General features: G+C 31.4%; 3 protein-coding genes across 6 annotated transcripts; 2 read left to right on the top strand and 1 right to left on the bottom strand.

Moving 5' to 3' along the window:
- Positions 1 to 339: 339 nt before the first annotated feature.
- On the top strand, positions 340 to 7,317 carry LOC109011817 (probable rhamnogalacturonate lyase B). The gene is made up of 15 exons (XM_035693549.1): positions 340 to 544; positions 878 to 999; positions 1,186 to 1,245; positions 1,551 to 1,670; positions 1,789 to 1,908; positions 2,023 to 2,164; positions 2,460 to 2,630; positions 3,420 to 3,584; positions 4,342 to 4,448; positions 4,935 to 5,025; positions 5,450 to 5,591; positions 5,703 to 5,859; positions 6,034 to 6,150; positions 6,700 to 6,826; positions 6,939 to 7,317. Exons 1-15 carry the CDS (start codon positions 506 to 508, stop codon positions 7,173 to 7,175), a joined length of 1,917 nt encoding a protein of 638 aa, XP_035549442.1. The 5' UTR covers positions 340 to 505; the 3' UTR covers positions 7,176 to 7,317.
- A 419-nt stretch (positions 7,318 to 7,736) lies between these two features.
- On the bottom strand, positions 7,737 to 8,581 carry LOC109015450. The gene is made up of 2 exons (XM_035693550.1): positions 8,292 to 8,581; positions 7,737 to 7,996 (listed from the first exon to the last, which is right to left on the bottom strand). Exons 1-2 carry the CDS (start codon positions 8,448 to 8,450, stop codon positions 7,871 to 7,873), a joined length of 285 nt encoding a protein of 94 aa, XP_035549443.1. The 5' UTR covers positions 8,451 to 8,581; the 3' UTR covers positions 7,737 to 7,870.
- Positions 8,582 to 12,839: 4,258 nt separating this feature from the next.
- LOC109011818 (transcription initiation factor IIA subunit 2) lies at positions 12,840 to 15,498 on the top strand. 4 transcript variants are annotated; one of them, XM_035692871.1, is made up of 5 exons: positions 12,842 to 12,955; positions 13,035 to 13,052; positions 13,156 to 13,304; positions 13,414 to 13,464; positions 15,137 to 15,498. In XM_035692871.1, the coding sequence occupies exons 3-5, from the start codon at positions 13,176 to 13,178 to the stop codon at positions 15,275 to 15,277; spliced, it is 321 nt and encodes a 106-aa protein (XP_035548764.1). In that variant the 5' UTR covers positions 12,842 to 12,955; positions 13,035 to 13,052; positions 13,156 to 13,175; the 3' UTR covers positions 15,278 to 15,498. The 4 variants fall into 4 exon arrangements, with proteins under 4 accessions (XP_018848703.1, XP_035548764.1, XP_035548765.1 ...); XM_018993158.2 differs by lacking the exon at positions 13,035 to 13,052 and having other exon boundaries at positions 12,840 to 12,955; XM_035692872.1 differs by lacking the exon at positions 13,035 to 13,052 and having other exon boundaries at positions 13,167 to 13,304.
- The last annotated feature ends 3,504 nt before the right edge of the window (positions 15,499 to 19,002 follow it).

Raw genomic sequence — 19,002 nt, 5'->3', positions numbered from 1 at the left:
TGTAGTGTATATATATATATATAATTAGTATCTCATTTTGATCACACTCTATTCATGATTTGGAGTGCATTAGCTTTTTTACACATGGCTAGCGACTCCTGCACGTCTATGACATCATTGGCAACCGAGCAAAGAAATCAAGAGAGAAAATGTTAAAAGAATGAATATCTTCCTCTCTAGTTCAAGCAAACCCTAGCCAATTATCACTCAGTACGTAACCTAGCTAGCTACCTAGCTAGCTTTAAATTAAAAACTTAAAATATTTCCAGACTGAGGAGGCAATAATATTTAAGATATATATATATATATATATATATATATATATAGATCATGATCATCGATATATGGAGTACCAGATCAGATCGATTTTCTAGCTCTCCTCAACACATTCCATCCTTTTTCACAAAATCTGCCTGCTTGATTCGGAAGCTGCATCCCAAAATTCAGAACTTTTTTTGTTCTGCGAAAAGAAGGAAAAGAGACAACCAAGGGCATCATCATCACCATGTCTCCACGGGTGCACTTGCATATTGAGGACAGCCATGTAAGTCATGTATATGTATATACATATACACACATACACTCTTTAATTTATACATATGGAAATTAAAGAGTGGACACAAATGCATAAACAAGCTTTAATCATTAGATAGGGTTAATATATATATATATATAGATGATGAATTATAATAAGTTCCCATTTTATATATGCTCATTAATTAGGACTTCTAAATTCATTTTGCTCCTCCTTATTTCTTAACTTCTATAACTATCTTAATCTGCATGCATGCTAACTTATAAGTAATCAATATTACATTTTAATTAGTTTATTAGGTAATGATCTTGATCAGACTCTTGTATATATGTTCATGTGCAGGTGACAATGGATAATGGTATACTCCAAGTAACATTATCAAATCCAGATGGAATTGTGACTGGTATAAAATATAATGGCATCGACAATTTGCTTGAAGTTCTCAATGAGGAGGTCAATAGAGGGTATAATCTCCTTATATTAAAATTGCTCTTTAAATTTTTCTTAGATCTTGGGGTCTAGCTTCTTAATTTGATCTCTTAGATCTTTTTTTTTTTCTAGCTTCCTTCTTTTAAGGAAAAGGAGGGGCTGTTAATGTTTTACATAGCTACGTACATGTGTTACATATATATTTTGGATGAAATATGTAGGTACTGGGACCTTGTCTGGAGTGAAACAGGAAGTACAGGAACAACGGGTACATCCGATGTGTATGTATAACCTCATGCAACAATGAATTAAAAAGCCTTTATTTTCTTCCATATATATATATATATATATATATATATATATATATATATGTATGCACCACCTTGCCTTTATAATATTCATTTCTTTTGGTTCATCATGATCATCCGATCCCTTTTATTTCTGTCATCAATTTGTCCTATATATGGGTATTATTTCTTAACGTATGCAGATAAATGCAGTTGAAGTACTAATCCAAATTATTATTAATATTTTCTCATTAAGTACTGGTCGTCAAGAAATGATCATTACCATGCATGAAATGCAGGATCAAAGGAGCAAGTTTTAGGGTTGTAGTTGAAAAGGATGAACAGGTAGAGATCTCATTCACGAGGCTATGGGATCCCTCGCTTCAGGGAAACCTCGTCCCCTTAAATATAGACAAGAGGTACGTTGTGCATGCCACCGATATGTCACGGCTAGGTAGCCTGCAATTAATTAATGATGATGATGATTAATCATATATATATATATATATATGATGTTTGATCATCTCATGTACGTAGGTTTATAATGCTACGTAATTCCCCGGGATTCTATACCTACGCCATCTACGATCACTTAAAGGAATGGCCTCCTTTCAACCTCCCACAGACCAGGATTGTCTTCAAACTCAGAAAAGACAAGTATGCGTACCCATGTAATATATATATATATATATATATATATATATATGAATTAATTAATTATATTATGAACCATATGATATTGGTTTCTTAAAAATAATTAATTATATATAGGTTTCACTACATGGCAATGGCGGACAATAGACAAAGATACATGCCTCTTCCAGACGATCGGTTACCAGAAAGAGGTGAACCTCTGGCTACACCAGAAGCAGTCTTGCTCGTTAATCCTGTGGAGTCAGAGTTCAAAGGAGAGGTACTGTGTACAATTATTTCAAGACTAATGATTTGTACAAATCTAAATAGACAAGTTTCGTATAATTTATTTATAAAAAATAGTCTCATTGCAAAAAAAATATAAAAAAATCTATTTATTTTTAATTGAACCTACTTTTTAATTATAAAGGGGACACTCATGATACGATTACAATATACATATATATATATCTATATATATAACTAGGGATACAGTTTTTTTTCAAATTATTGAAATAAGAAATTGTTTAGGTTATAGTACTATAGGAATAATTTGTTAAATATTATGGTTGTAGGTGGATGACAAGTACCAGTATTCGTGTGAGAACAAAGATCTTCAGGTCCATGGATGGATCTGTACCGACCCGCCCGTGGGGTTCTGGCAAATCACACCTAGCAGTGAGTTTCGATCGGGTGGGCCCATCAAACAGAACTTGACTTCCCATGTGGGGCCCGTCAACCTTGCTGTAAGTAACGTTGCGTGTATATTCCACTTTCAAAAAGCTTAATTTCGAGATTAGTATTGATTTTATTAAATTTATTTTTAAAATTTAATAAAAAATACATATTTTTTATAAATTTTAAATTTTTTTATTTATAACTTTATATTGAATTAGTCATTATATTCATCAAAATGATAATATAATATTATTTTTTAATAATAATATTTTTAATTTTTTTTCATATTTTATAATTATACTAACTATATATACATTAATAATTTAATTTGATATTTAAATTATTGATACTGGGTCATTTATATTATTAAGGCCAGAAAATGCATCAACACCCACCATGCAGTAGTGTAACAGTGTTAGTAAAAAAGGCTCTCAAAAGAAAAGATGAAATAATTACATTACACAAATTATTGGAAATGTAAGAAATACTTTTTATAACAAAATAATAGAAATAGAGAATGAATAGTGGGTCTTCAAATATAGAGATGAGGATGAAGGTACTGTAGCTCAAAGCTTGAGTTTTGATAGTATGCCAAATCCAATGCCAGCATTTTAACTCCCAAATCATCAAATTTTGATGAAAATTCTCTTTTGATGAGACCAATGCTTGTACTCTTGAGAGTAGTCACGTGGAGTACTGAGGCACTCTTTGCGAAAATATTACATTACATTTCATTTTATTATTATATTTTTTAAATATAGTTATGTAAGTGATTGTGAAAATGATTGTATGTGTATTATTTTGCTACGAATGTGATTTTGTTATAATGTTAAACCTAATAAAGATGTTACAAACAGATGTTTCTCAGCGCTCATTATGCAGGAGAGGATCTTGTGCTCAAACTGAAGCCCAACGAGCCATGGAAGAAAGTTTTTGGCCCCATTTTTATGTACCTTAATTCTATGTCGACAGATGATCATGCAAGTGACCCATTTTTCCTTTGGGAAGATGCTAAAACACAAGTGAGTAAAACATAACTACAAGAAAACTACTTATTTGTGGTCAGTTAATTCTAGCGAAATGACTATTTACAGTTAAAATAAATCTGTTTTGATCACAAATAATCTTTTCGCCACAATTAAATGACTACAAAAATCTATTTTTCTTGTAGTGATATATAATATAGTATAGAGATTTTTATATATGATAGCAATACAAAAATAACTTGTAAATGTGAATCAAAATAAAAGAAGTTATCAACATGTTTATTAACCTATATAGAGATACATGATGTTATGAATTAAATATATATATATATAGTTTTTTGGAGCCAAAATGTTAATTTTTAAGAAAAATTATGTATATTTTGAGTTTTAGCAAGAACTCGATTACATATATTTTTATATTTTTGGAAAAAGAAAAACTGTGTTATCATGATGGGTTGGGGGTGAGAGGAGTTATTTCAATTCTCTTGGGTCAAAGATTTCTTTTTTTGTTTTTTTTTTTTTTAAGAAGAATTGTAGGTCAAAAAAGGGATTATTAAAAGAAAAATAATATCTGAAATCGTGAAATATATAAATGTTACGTAATTTTTTTATAATAAATAAATATAAAATGTACATAAAAGAATTTTATTTTCTAAAAATAACCCTACTCTTTTTCCATAATTAGACCGCATTCCTCTTTTAAAAATCCCGATCCGTCTCTGCCAACATATATAACTTCCAAGCTCTAGATGGGACAGCACTAATTAATTTAAAATGGAATCATTTTATTCAGATGAAGATTGAAGTTGAAAGCTGGCCCTACCATTTTCCAGCTTCGGAGGATTTTCCATCATCCGATCAAAGGGGCTGTGTTAGTGGTAGATTGCTTATTCAAGACAGGTAAGTTCCTTAATCGTCTTCAACTCATGTCCCGTGACCCGTCTATGATTCTTTTACGTTAACTCTTGTTTCAATATTAATGATTGTGTCGAGTCCTGCTGGGTTTATATCATAATAATTACACAATTATTTTCGGATTTATTTTTAATAAACGAGTAATACTGCTACAGTGTCGTAAAATATATAAATATCGTACAGTCATTTAAAAAAAATTAAAATTTATTAGTTAAAAAATTATTTTTCTTTTCATATAAATTTCGTATTTATTTATTTTTTTAAAATAATTATGCAGCATTTATACATTCATAATTGAAACTATCATTTTTCTTAATATGTATTTTTATTTAATTTATAAAAAAACTTAAAATTAAATTCTTTTACAAAATAAATATCTTTAAATCGATTTGTAAGTATAAGCTCTTTAAATTCATATAAATAAACCACCTTAAAAAGGACCAAAGATTGTAGTTGGGTTGCTTTGCGCAGGTATTCAAGTGACGAGTGGATTCCCGCAAACTTCGCTTACGTTGGCCTGGCCCCACCTGGAGAGCTTGGTTCCTGGCAAACAGAATGCAAGGTATTTTAATTCATAATAATAATAATAATAATAAAATATATATATATTATTATTATTATTATTATTATTATTATGTATAACAATAAATATATCATCATTTATTTTAAGAAAAAGATTGTTCTCTTCATTTAAGATTTGTCTTCTTAAATTACACTTATGTGATAAGTTTTAAGGCATTATAAATGTATTATAATAATTGGTATTATTGACGACAATAAAATGGAGTGAAATGATTTGTTCAGTCTTAGAGTACATGCACATGCTCTCTACATACTCTTTTTTTAAAAAATAGATAAATTTACTCGCGCATAACAATTTATTTTTAAATGGCAGACCTAATTTTTATTCAAATGGAGTACTTCATGTATACTCTTAACATTATTTTAAATCACGATAACAATTCTAAACCCCTGTGACTCACTAGGGTTACCAGTTTTGGACCGAAGCAGATGCATGTGGCTGTTTCGCCCTAAATCACATACGAACAGGGGATTACAATCTTTATGCATGGATTCCTGGAATTATTGGTGACTATAGGTGTGATGTTCTCATTACCATAACTGCAGGTCTGATTCTTATTTAATCAAAGATTTACAAATTATTTGTTTAATTTAGCAAGCATGCAAGAGTATTTGTATAAAATAAATAAATATATATATATATGTAAAATATTACAGGTTGTGATATGAACTTGGGAGACCTAATATTTGAGCCACCAAGAGATGGTCCTACAATGTGGGAAATAGGGATTCCAAATCGCTCTGCTGCTGAATTCTACATCCCCGATCCTAATCCAAAGTATATCAACAAGCTTTATGTGAATCATCCCGACAGGTATACATCATGCAGCTCGCTCATAATTACTACTACTACAAATATATATAAATGATTAACATTCGAGTTAGTTTTCATTACATAATACATTATTTTTCGTTTTCTATATACTTATCTTTCAATTATGAAAAAATATATATTGTTTTTTCATACTGAATTTCATCGTTTTTACAGGTTTAGGCAGTACGGATTGTGGGAAAGATATGCAGATTTATATCCCGATGGGGATTTGGTTTACACAGTGGGCGTTAATGATTATAGGAAAGATTGGTTTTTTGCTCAGGTTACCAGGTACCAACAGTTATTCCCAACTATTTAGGTCTCGTTTGTTTGTAAAGATGAGATAAATTGAGATTAAAATAAAAATATTGAATAAAATAATATTATAATATATTTTTTAATATTATTTTTATTTTAGAATTTGAAAAAATTAAATTATTTATTTTATTTTGTGTACAAATTTTATAAAGTTGTAATGATTAGATAAAATATTTTCAAAATTTTGAATTTTAGTTTTGAAAGTAAACCAGGCCCGAGTACGTGAACATTCTTTTTTAAAGAAAGTTAAGTTTATCATTAAAAAAAAAAAAAATTATATAGTCCAGATTTATCTAACTTTTTTAAAATGGAGCACACGAATCTCATACGTCCTACGACTCCAAATATCATTTCTCTTTACTTTTATATATATATATACACACCTAGCATTAGTTATAGTTATGCAGTCAATATCTAAGTTAAGAGATAGATACTTTCTTATCCCCCAAACAGGAGTTATATCTATACACTAATATATGAATATTCAATATATATATTATGCTTTTGTTGCGAGTGTGTTAGGAAAGTAGATGAGGACACATATCAAGGAACCACATGGCAAATCAAGTTCCAACTTCCCCAAGTAGATACAATCGGAGTCTATAAACTGCGATTGGCACTTGCAACAGTGAATGCCTCTGAATTACAGGTTTGGACCTTAAGCGTTGATCGTGAGCACATGCATGCATGCATATATAATTGATTATAGTCATTAAATCCAATGTGTTCTATTTTTATTTTTACTTTTCCCTTGAAAAAAGGTTCGTGTAAACGATCCTGAAGCAAATCCTCCCATGTTTACAACTGGAGTAATTGGGCATGACAACACAATTGCCAGACATGGAATCCATGGACTGTACCGGCTGTACAACATTGAAGTGCCAGGTGCTTTGCTCCTGACTGGGGACAATACCATTTTCCTAACACAAACATCAGTCACCGGCCCTCTTCAAGGGATCATGTATGACTACATTCGTTTTGAAGGCCCACCTTCCTAACTAGCTACTGGATAATTTGTATCAGTCGTTTATTATTGGTGTTGTACATTACATGCATGCACATCTTCAATATTTGAGTGTATAAACCCAAATAAAATTCTAGCTACTTAATTCCATATATAAAATTAAGTAATGCTACTCATCCTCTTAATTTTCATCATTTTTATTATTATTTTTATAATATAATATAATATTAGATAATTAAATACTATTTATTATATTTTATTTATAAATCTATCATCTAATATTACATTATAAAATAATAAAAAAATAAATACCAAATAGATTTATTATATAAAACTAGAGGTGAGATAGTTCCGATATGAAATTAATGAAATCGATCTCAAACTTAGTACCGCAAGGTCCCACAAAGCGTCAAGTAAATCATCAATTGTTATAATCGCAAACAGATTTTATAAAAATAAATATGATTTTATGTATATGATATGTTAAATTTATTTTATAATATAAAATTTCATATTAAATCTCATCAATTTGTGATTTTATTTTTATAAAATTATTTCTCTAAATTGTTTAGACCCGAGAGGTTGGATCCTGAACTAACATAGTGAAAAGGTACCCAAGGTCCATATAATAGGCAAATTAACATCTGCATACATGCATATATAAGGGTATTAAGCCCGCAAAAGTACATTTAACTTAGCATTTGGATATAAATAGTTATGCACAATATATTACATAGTTTTTTCAAGTCTCTTTTTTGTTTCCTCGGCAGCATCAGCAGCTTCGACCTGCATCTTGGCAGCCTTTAGGTCTGCTTCACTCGCTTCTCTCTCGTTCCTTGCCGTCATCTTCTTCGCCTTTTTCCCATTTTCACACATCAAAACAACGGATAGACCCACAACACGCACGCACGCACGCGCGCACACACACGTATACATACAGCAGCTCTTAATTATCTGAAATCTTTTTTGTTTTCTTTCTGTTTTAGTACTTTGGGTATAATTAATTATAAGGTCTTCTCAAAATTAATATTCGTGTGTATCAATTTTCACTATTTAGAATACCATCGTGCGTGTGGGTAAACATGTAGGAAACTGGTAAGGGAGCAGATCAGCAGAAGAAACAATGAAGAGGGGAGAGCGAAATGAGTACCAGGCCTGTGAAGGAGGCTTTGACATAGCTAAAACCCTCTTGCATCGAAGTTGAGAACCACAAGCAGTCCTTCTTCATTCTTGACGTTGCTGCTGACGATCGTGGTTTTCTCTTAGCCGAGGCTTCCGCCGGCGGTGGCGAAGACCTGATCTCTTCCATCACTCTCGCTCTCTCCCTAATGAATCCGTGACGGATTGGGTTGAAGAGCTAAAAAACTTAATCGACCGACGACTGCTTTCTTCTCAAGGGCTACACGTTCGTGCAGCTTCTTCCTCTACGTGTCAGCTTTAGACCCCACCCACGTATTCATTCTCGAGCCAGCGGAATGAAAATCCTTGGGCCTCACTGGAAATAATCTAGCGGGTCTAGCCCAGTGGTTCGGGCTGGACTAACCCTAATCATAGCCCACCTCATTTTCATCCATAAACACGGTCATTAAGCTATTTTTTATGGAGAAATGATAATTACAATCGTAAATGTATAAACATTATATAATTATTTAAAAATAAATAAATAAATATAAGATTTACATGAAAAGAAAAATAATTTTTTAATAATAGATCTGATTATTTTTCAAAGTGAAGTATGGCGTTTGCGCACTCCACAACTATATATAGTATTATTCAATATATAATAATATTGTCAAAAAAATGATGATCAAATTGACAAAGTTGTGAATATAATAATATTGGAAACAATTTGTGACATACCAGTTTTGGTGTTAGGGTATATTAGTAATATTTCCTAGTAAACTTTTATTTTAGAATTTATATTTTTATGAGTATAGTTTTATCAGAATTTGTATTTATTTTTATCTCTATATTTTCTATTATAGTGCTATTTATGATTTGTTAGAGTTTTATTTTAATAAGGATTTCTAGAGTGTATCAGATTACGTTCACTATGATTTTTGTTTTGAAATTTAAAGTTTAAATTTTTCTAGTCTCCGAACCTCATCACTTTGTTAGCCTCTGTTTGAAAACTGCAAACCATCTAACCCGTATACTTCTCAGTGATTTTCGCTAGCATCCTAGTGGAAAATCCTACTCTGTTGCCGAGTATCTCCTATACTTGCACGTCTCCACTCTCTTGCACGTGCACGTCTATGCTCTTCTAGGGTTTCTCTAATTCTCTATCATCTACCATTATAAAGCGTGCTTACCCGTACGTGAGAAGACAAACCTGTGAGCTGCGATAAACCCCTGTTGCCGAACCAGTGCCATCGCCCTTCTCCTCGGTAGCCATCTCAGTAGGCGCCAAACCTCTCCTCGACGCCACAGAAACCGCCGACCCTCAACTCCCGTCGAGCCACTCTTTTCTCCGGTAAGGCCTCAGCCGCCACAGCTTTCTTTCTCTCTCTTTTGGTTTCGGTTTTGTAGTTCCTTTCTCTAAACTCTCTCTCTCTTTCTCTCACTCGGTGCCGCACCACCATAGAGACTCCCCTTGTCGTGTCGCCGGTCACTCCCTGCAACCCAGCACCACCGTCGCCCTCAGCCCTCTCGGTGAGCTTCTCCATCGCGACCCTTCTCCCTCTCTCAAACTCTTTTTTTTTCTTTTCTGTTGTTAGCCGTAATATCGGGTTCTAGAGGGAACCCGTGGGTTTTGGTGGGCCTTGGGCCCTAGTCCTTTAGGCCGTATGAGGTTGGGATGGGTTTGGGTTTAGTTTCCTGTTTGGGCTCATGTAGTATAGTATTATACTTGGGCCAGAGTTTTTAACCCTTGTTACAGATTATAGTGATATTTATTTGAGCTTATATTTTAAGTTAGACTTGATCTCATTTTACTTCAATAATTGTTTTAGTGATTTATATTGAGTTTAATATTACTAGTTGAGTTTATTAAATAAATATAAGTAGTTAAAGATTCTTTTTAATAAATGTTTAAAGAATTGGAAATATGTTTTAAAGTATAATTTTTAAGTCTAATATTTGAGTTAATATTTCTTTTGTCAATTTAGTAAAGATTTTAATAAGATTTCTATGTTAAGAATTTAATGGAATTTATTAAGTTTCTTATAAGATTTAATAATTACGTTAAGAAATGAAACTAGTTTAAGAATTTAAGTTTTTGTGAATTATTTAAAAATAGCTCGAGTATTTATACTAAATTATAAATTAGTATTTTAAGTAATTTAAATACTATGAATTATTGATTTTAGTGTTAAACAAATATTGGTTTGACTATGTTTTAGAATTTCGAATTTAGTGAAGTAAGATATTAGCATTTATTTTAGTTCCAAACAATTTAGTGATAGTTATTTATTGAATATAGGTCTCAAGTTACGAAGTATTATTCAAGAAGAAACGCATCGAGGTAAGTAAATTTGATCATAAATTAGGATCATCACAGTTAGCTTATATGTATGTATTATTCAAGCCAGTTCTTTGATAGCCATTATTTATGAACCGCTCATGTACAAGCATGTCATCCAGCATAGCATATGATCATGTCATTCCGCATCATGTTTCAGTTTCAGAAATTATAGTTATGTATGTATTATGTCATGCATCTCATGTGTATAAGACACATAAGCCATCTTAAATTCAAGTGTAAGATAAAAATCAGATCAGTTAATAAGATGGCCATTCAGATGCATGGTACCAATGCAGTCCAGTTTCAGGGTGGTGTGCAAGCCACGAACTCAGTCGTGGTCCACCATAGTATGCTAGAATACTATCAGCAGTTCCCCTTGCTGCAGCGGGATGTGGGGCTGGTGCACAACCTTGCACACAGGGTTAAGTGTGTTGGCCAGTCAGATAAGTAAGATAAATCAGTCAGTTAGTTCAGATAATTCAGTCATACATAGCATAAGCATTAGCATGAATAGTCATGAATTTTAAGTTCAGCATGAAAGTTCTTATGAAAATTTTATGTTTATTATGTTTTCGTTATGATAGATTTCTTACTGAGCCATCGACTCATTTTAGTTTATTTTCATGTTTTTAATTACCCAGGTGAAGATGATGATTACGAGCAGGCAGGCCAGGAGTAGAAGGAGCATTTTAGTTTTGTTCAGACTTTTTAAAATAAAATGTGTCTCTTATGACGAATTTATTCAGTTATTTCTTTAATGTTTTTGGGAAGACATTTTTATTAGACCTTTTATTTCTTAATAAATTATTTCAGTTCATTTTTAAATTGTGAAATTAGAGAATCGCTTGCCGGGTTTATTTTTCATGAAAAAAATACGTGACACACCCAGCCTACGGGAAGGGGGTGTTACACAATTTTTTGCTTCTTTCTTTCCATAATTCCAATTTTAAAATATTACTCGTTTAATTATATAAATGAGATGAGAAAAAATGTATAAGTTGAATAAAATATTATTATAATATACTTTTTTAATATAATATTTGTTTTGAGATTTGAAAAATTTTAATTGTTTATTATATTTTGTGTGAGAGTTATAAAAAGTTGTGATGATTATATGAGATGAGATAATATGAGATAATTTAATCTGTATAACCAAACCAGACATATATTTCTTTGATATTTATGTTGTTTTGAATTGGGCTATTTAATTTAAAACAATATCACTCATCTTACATTAAATAATTTTATAGATTAAATATTAAAATAAAAACTACATATAAAAATAACATTCATTCCTCTTACAAAAAGGTCTCGCTTAAATTACAATATGATATCGTCACATCTTATTCAATTTTATCTCATCTCAACATTTAAATTTTACAAATATAAATATTTTTTAATTTCAAATATTCAATTCTTTCATCTAATTATTAAAAATTTCTCAAATTTTAAAACAAAACACAAAAAACAATTCAATCTTTTCATATCTCAAAGTAAAAATTATATTAAAAAATTATATTCTAATAATATTTTTATTTTATATTTTTATTCAGGTTTTCTATCTCATTTCTCATAACTCTATAAAATATATTGATTCAAACAATCTCATTACTATTTATAAATTATTTTATTATTATTCATAAATTTCTTATATCATCTTAACATCAAAATGAGCCCTAATTAAACATAAAACTCGTGAGACATCGTGGGTGTAAAGGGCTGATGGATAATCTTGGGCCGATTGTATCATTAATCCCTGTCTTGGTTCACAAACCTTTTAAATTATTTCATTTCACATCATTTTATTTTATCTCATATTAATATCTAAATACTATTAAGACATAAATATTTTAATTTTTGATTTTTGAACTTTTTTTATTTAATTATTACCTAATCATTAAAATTTTTCTAAATTTTCAAACAAAATATAAAAAATAATTCAACTTTTTAAAAACCCTCTTATTTCATTTTCTTTCATATGGATTTCCTCTACAAAAATAATATTAACAAATTTATAACCCTCTTTTAATTTTGTAAATTTTTTTTTATTGAAATTTTTTTCTATTTTTTAAAATCTCATAAAAATATTAACTCAAACTAGTATTCTAATTATGTTATTATTATTTATAAATTTCTCCTTGAGGCCTTAAATGGGAAAAACATAAATTTTGTGGGTGTATTCGTCATTTCGTCTTTCTAGATCTGTCGCGGCTATATATACCCCCAAGCTACAAAAGCTAGGGTATAAAAACCCCAAATCACTCCCCCCCAAATTCCAGCGGGAGCAAACGTTTAACGAGAGGGAGCTTCAGAAGAAAAGCTCCTCCAAATCCTCGCCACCCGATCCTCTCGTAACCTTCGATTCCTCCATCAATTTCCCATTTGTTACTTTTTATCATTTCTTTGATTGCTAATCCCTCTCTCTTTCTGACGTCTACAGTCGGCTAGGTTTTCTCCATTATTCATAGTTGGGTTTTCTTTTTTCGATTCAAAATGCTTCGATTTCTGTACGTATTTAGATTCTCAATTTTTGGATTTTGTGACTGTTCAGATCGTGTGCAGTGACGGAGAATGGCTACTTTCGAATTGTACCGGAGGTCGACGATCGGGATGTGCCTGACCGAGACTTTGGACGAGATGGTCCAGAGTGGTGCTCTCAATCCAAACCTGGCCATACAAGTTCTTGTCCAGTTCGACAAGGTACAGATAGGCCTGGTTTCTCTTTGCTAACTGTTTCGAATTTGGATTTAGTGTTTGGGAGAGGCGTTTAATCTTTATCGACTCTTTTTTTAACGTATTATCATTTTAGTCTATGACTGAAGCTTTGGAAACTCAAGTGAAAAGCAAGGTCACTATTAAGGTGAGCTTTTCTCCCTCTCTCAGGTTGTTTTTTTTTTCCAAATGAAGTTAATAATATTGTAGACTTTGGGCTTGTCAATTGTAAAGGGGACCAACAGATTTTTTATTTCTTACTTTTTTATAGTTATTTTTTTTTTTATTGGTATTTTTTTTTTTTTGGTTCCTATTCTTCTTTTATTACATTAAAACCAGTCTCTGCTTTGGATGTTCGTCTAGTTCATGCGTGGTTTGGTGCTTATAATTATTTATGCGTTGAACTTACTGCAACACAAACACCGGGGAAAGATAATAAATTTCCACTTGACTAGCATTTTGCAGTCGTAGCCTTCCAAGGCTCTTTGCTATTTTTATAGTGGAAAACTGCCGTTGTTCATGCTATTTTTTTTCTTTTTTGCTTGTTTGCCGTTGTTCATGCTAATTGATGGCACATCATGTTGTTGATGTGAGATTAAGAAGGCAATTTTTATTGCAGAATAATTGGTCGTGAAAGAATACAACTTGATTGTGGGCTTATATGGTATCTATATTATTCACATTGCATTGCTTCCATTTCTTTCATCTAGGCAATGATTTTGGCAAATCGTGGTTAAGTTTTATTTTTGTAGTTGTCAATTGAAATAATTTGATCATCCTTTCATCCCTAAAGTAAGAGAGTTAGGACCCATTCTCTATCCCATGGTGGAAGTTCTCATCCCTCGTAAACCCATATTCTGAATTTTAAATAGACGTGTTCATATTTCAGGCTTAAATTGTAGTACCCTAATGCTGGAGTATACCCGGTGGGAGGGTCTAGTAAGAAGTATCTCATAGGTTTTTTGGACTAGAACATGCATCTACTGACAATCTAATATACATTTAAGAGTATCTGAAGAAGTAGCGGTAGTCTGGTGGGATTTCATACTTATTAGAATCCATTCTAGATGCATCCATGTGACATAGTTGTTCCATTTAACAAAAAAGGAGTTGATGGCATGATGCAGTTAAATTCCTTAATCTATTACAAAATCTCATTATAGTTTCATTAATATCTATAAATCTCTTCTATACTTTAGGTTTGGTATAGCATCTGAAAACAAAACTTGTTAAAAGTTAATAGCTCCTTTGTGTATTTTCTTTGAGGTTTCTATTATACAGTTGTTTTTTTATGAGTAAATTTTTACACAGTTGACGTGTAAACCTCTTCAAGATTTGTTCCTAAGAGTAGAGGAATCTGATATGTTGTCTGTTGTGCTAAATATGAAAGTGATTATCTGAATTTTGGAATAGAACACAGTTGTTACCTTAACTGCTGTATTGAGTCAACGCTAATATGGTGGTTGCGCTCCCACCCACTGCTTGGAATTGGGAGGCTGGTATTTGAAATGTTAAGCATGCTACTTTATGAAATGCATCTTGTGATATGGGTATCGTAAGCTTTGAAAATTTCTGGTGTCATGGTGAAGTAAGACCGGTTAATCAGTTATGGATCGTTTTTATATTAAACGGCACTCGCTTATTGGTTTCGTCTCAAGTTTTCATTTCATTCAACTACTTGAATCAGTAATCACTCCATGCTACCTCTCAGATCCATTAATTTTTCTTAAGAATGTATTGTATTTGCTTCCTCAGCTGACAAGGAGACCATCAATCTCAGTCTAGTAAGTCTCATTGTTGTTTCCTTATATCCACTACAGGGACATCTGCACACCTACAGATTTTGCGACAATGTTTGGACCTTCATATTGCAGGATGCTTCGTTTAAGAATGAGGAATGCCTGGAGACTGTAGGCCGGGTGAAAATTGTGGCGTGTGATTCGAAGCTGCTCACGCAATGAGATACCCATGGTCAGTTGTCTATTTAATAAGGAGAATTTTACAGTCCTTTGTTGGTAGTTGAGGGAAATGGTGGCAAGAAAGTGGGTGTTTGTTTGTTACATGTAGGAACTCAGTGAATTTCAGAGATTGATCATGAATTGGCTACCACCCATGATGATTGTAGTTATTTGATGTCACTTGGATTATGGTGTAAGTTTATGGGACGAATCTTCTTTCTTCATTCCCTTTTTTTTCCTTGGTTAAATAACTTGCTACGTCAGAAAAGGCATAAAGGAAGGCTACGGCAAGAGGTGGAGATACTATTGATTTCAAAGATTGTGCTGGATACAATATAACAATACAACACAACTAGCTGGCTCTCGGACAGCCCGAAACCCGCAAATTTCTTTAACTCGATTCAAAGCGACAAGACGTCAAGAGTGTATTTGGCTCAAAAATTGAATGATGAATTCGGTAAGATGCGAAAGGAAGGTAAACGTGGAGATTTAAAATATATAAGGCACAATTTATTTTAGATCTCCACGTTCACTTAAAAAAAAAAAAAAAAAATGGTGTAAGCTTATACTTTTGAAATAGATATATACATATACATATGTATATAGTTTTATTACTCATCATTACACACCACATTATATTTTTTTTTATTTTTAATTTTATTTTATTCCTCTTATATTGATTAAGTGGATGTGTATGGTGTAAGACTTCATTCAGCATTTCTCCTTGGCTATAAACATTAATGCCTCATTTAGTTATATAGATGAGAAGATATGAAAGTTGGAAATTGAATAAAATATTATTGAAATATAATTTTTTACAATTCTGTTACATACAATTATTTTTATATATTTTTTAAGCACTCTATTAATGTGACGGAATTCAACATTTATTTTATATTAAAAAAGAGTAACATAGTCAATTATATTAGTTGAGTGCATAATAAATACGTAAAAATGATTGTAGATAGTTTTTAAATTTAAAAAAAGTTTTGAGATTTAAAAAAAATTAAATTATTTATTATATTTTATATAAAAATTTAAAAGAATTATAATAATTAAATAAAATAAAATGAATAAATTCAGATAATTTATTTATTTATTTGATGTTATGTTCTAAGTCAACACGCGTTGTTAAGCTCTCGGGTATAGAAGATGCACCATCCCAATTATCTCTGTCTTTCTCCCTCCATCAAAGGGCGCAGAGTTCGCACTTTGAAGAGTCCAACGTTGATCTTTCTCGGGTTTCGGACCCATCTCTCTCCTCTTCCTTCTTTCCATAGATTCCTAATTCCAGGTGTGTCGGTGGTTGATTCTTGATGGTGATCTCGGAATCCTCGTCGAGCATCAACTATCCTGTTGCAAGCCCTTGCTAGAGCGACATTTGCACTTTGTGAATTGGGAAAATGCAACTTTCTTTCGTAGCAAGGCTAGCATCCGATTCCAAAGTCAACCGGGGGTCTTGTAAGGCTCGATGACATTATAGTGACATAATTTGTTAATAGTAGTTAAATGATTTTATGTTAAGGATGGATAGCGAATTGAGATGAAAGTTATAAATTAAATAAAATATTGTTTGAATATTATTTTTTCATATTATTATTATTTTAAAATTTAAAAAAGTTAAATTATTTATTATATTTTATATGAAAATTTATAAAAATTTGATGATATGTGAGATGAAGTGAGATAAGTTGAAAGTCTCACTCAATCCAAACCGAGCCACAATTAAAATTTTTGAGGAGTTTTAGAAAAAGAGAAAAAATGTTGAATAAGAAAATTTTAAAGTTTGAATATGGTTAAAATATAATTTTTTACTATAATTTTTATTTTGATATTTGAACAAGTTGAATTATTTTTTATGTTTTATTTGAAAGTTTTAAATGTTATAATGATTAGGTAATTATTAGATAAAAAAATTAAAATTTTAAATTTTAAAAATATTTGTATTGAAATGTTGTTTAGATATTAAGATAAAATGAAATAAGATGAAATAATTTTAAAAATTTGTGAAATCAAACTAGGCCTAGACCACATGTTTTTGTCATCATTGAGTTGGTATGACTTGGTATGTCTGGCATCTTCAAATCCACTTTACCCAACTTTATATATATATATATATATATATATATAAAAGTATACTTGCACTCGGCGTGGGTACCCACCGCGTACTCGTCCCTCCACGTGTAAAAATTGAAACAACGCTTTTTGTGTTTAACCTAAACAAGAAGTTGTCTTTTTCGTCTACCCACGAATAGAGCACCCCATCGCGTTGGACTGAACTTTGACCTTGTCTTTGGGATGAGTCCTAGCTTTGACCTAGTTTGAACTTGAGGACTAGACCATTTGTTGAAATGGCATGGAAAGGCGCTCCACACGAAAAAGAAAATGGATGGGTCTTCTTCTCATCTTCTTTGTCTACCAACGAAGACAAGCACAAGTTAAGTTCTTCTCATATTCTTCTTCTCAGATTCGGTGATTTTGGGTCTTCTTTTTATTTTGGGTGATTTTGTTATGTTATTTCTCTCTCTTTTTTTTTTTTCTTTTTCTGAATGTGTGTGTAAGTTTGAATATATGAATTTTTTTTTTCTTTTTAGTTTTGTCTAAACGAGTATCCACTAGGCATAAGTTTGCAACTCGAGTGGAGAAGAAACATGAAGAAGAACAAGAACAAGAACAGGAAACGAGTGGAGAAGAAACATGAAGAAGAAGAAAAGAAAAACGAAAGAAAATGATATTGTTTCCACTATTCAAAATATGGAAAGAGAGTGTAAGTGTCATCGTAGGCAACAATTTGTTTTGGTGTTGGCTCTGGGATGGGGTTTGATGTGCTTCACAAATTGATTTTTTGAAATTGCTTATTTCTTTCATTTTTTTTTTAAATAATAATATCAGCTGAGGTGGCATTAACCACGTCAGTTAAGTCCGCAAAAGGTACCCAACGACGGGCATCTGTAGCAGAGTTGTATATATATATATATATATGTTTTATAACCAAATATCTGCACGACTCTAATGGACTTTTTACAATTTTTCATTTTCGAGAATCGAGCAGTACTATAGTTGTAGTGTGCAAAACACTAGATGATTCGGTGGTTTTTGTTAAAACCAGTTTTATCAATTCCAATAATGCCAACCAAGGAGAAGTAATAGCTATGTTCATAAGAATTGAATAAGCTAGAGTACACCGAATAAAGATATTAGTTATCAGTGGTGATTCAAAAGTTGTTATTAAATTGATTGAAAATATTGAGAAAGATATTGATTGGATCATCGAACGTATAGTTAGAGACTCAAGAATACTCATGTGATATTTTAAGAGTTGGTGTATTAAAAAACTTCATCAATATCAGAATTGATGTACGCATAATATAGTGCAATGGGCAATTCAAAATGTCTATTTGGAAGCATATCCATTATTAGTATAACTCCTGTCTTTTGAATTTTCATAATGGGAAAGACTCATATGTTATATGTATGTAACTAAGGTAGCTCTATCTACCAAGTATTATGTTTGTTTAGTTTAATACAATATAGCTATCTTGCCTTAAAAAAAAATCTCATTTTCGTGACCTTTTGAATAAAACAGTAGAAGCCAATGCATACGATGCCTCGATAATAATGCACAATATTAAAGTAAACACGAGTTAAGTGGGTTTAGTTGCTTAATGAATTTTAAAATAAACATTAGCATAAGGAATAGAGGTTAAAAGCCTAACAAAAAAAAAAAA

This window comes from Juglans regia, chromosome 8 (assembly GCF_001411555.2).
Source record: "Juglans regia cultivar Chandler chromosome 8, Walnut 2.0, whole genome shotgun sequence".
NCBI classification, from domain to species: Eukaryota; Viridiplantae; Streptophyta; class Magnoliopsida; order Fagales; family Juglandaceae; genus Juglans; species Juglans regia.
This window is presented reverse-complemented; position numbering and strand designations above follow the sequence as displayed.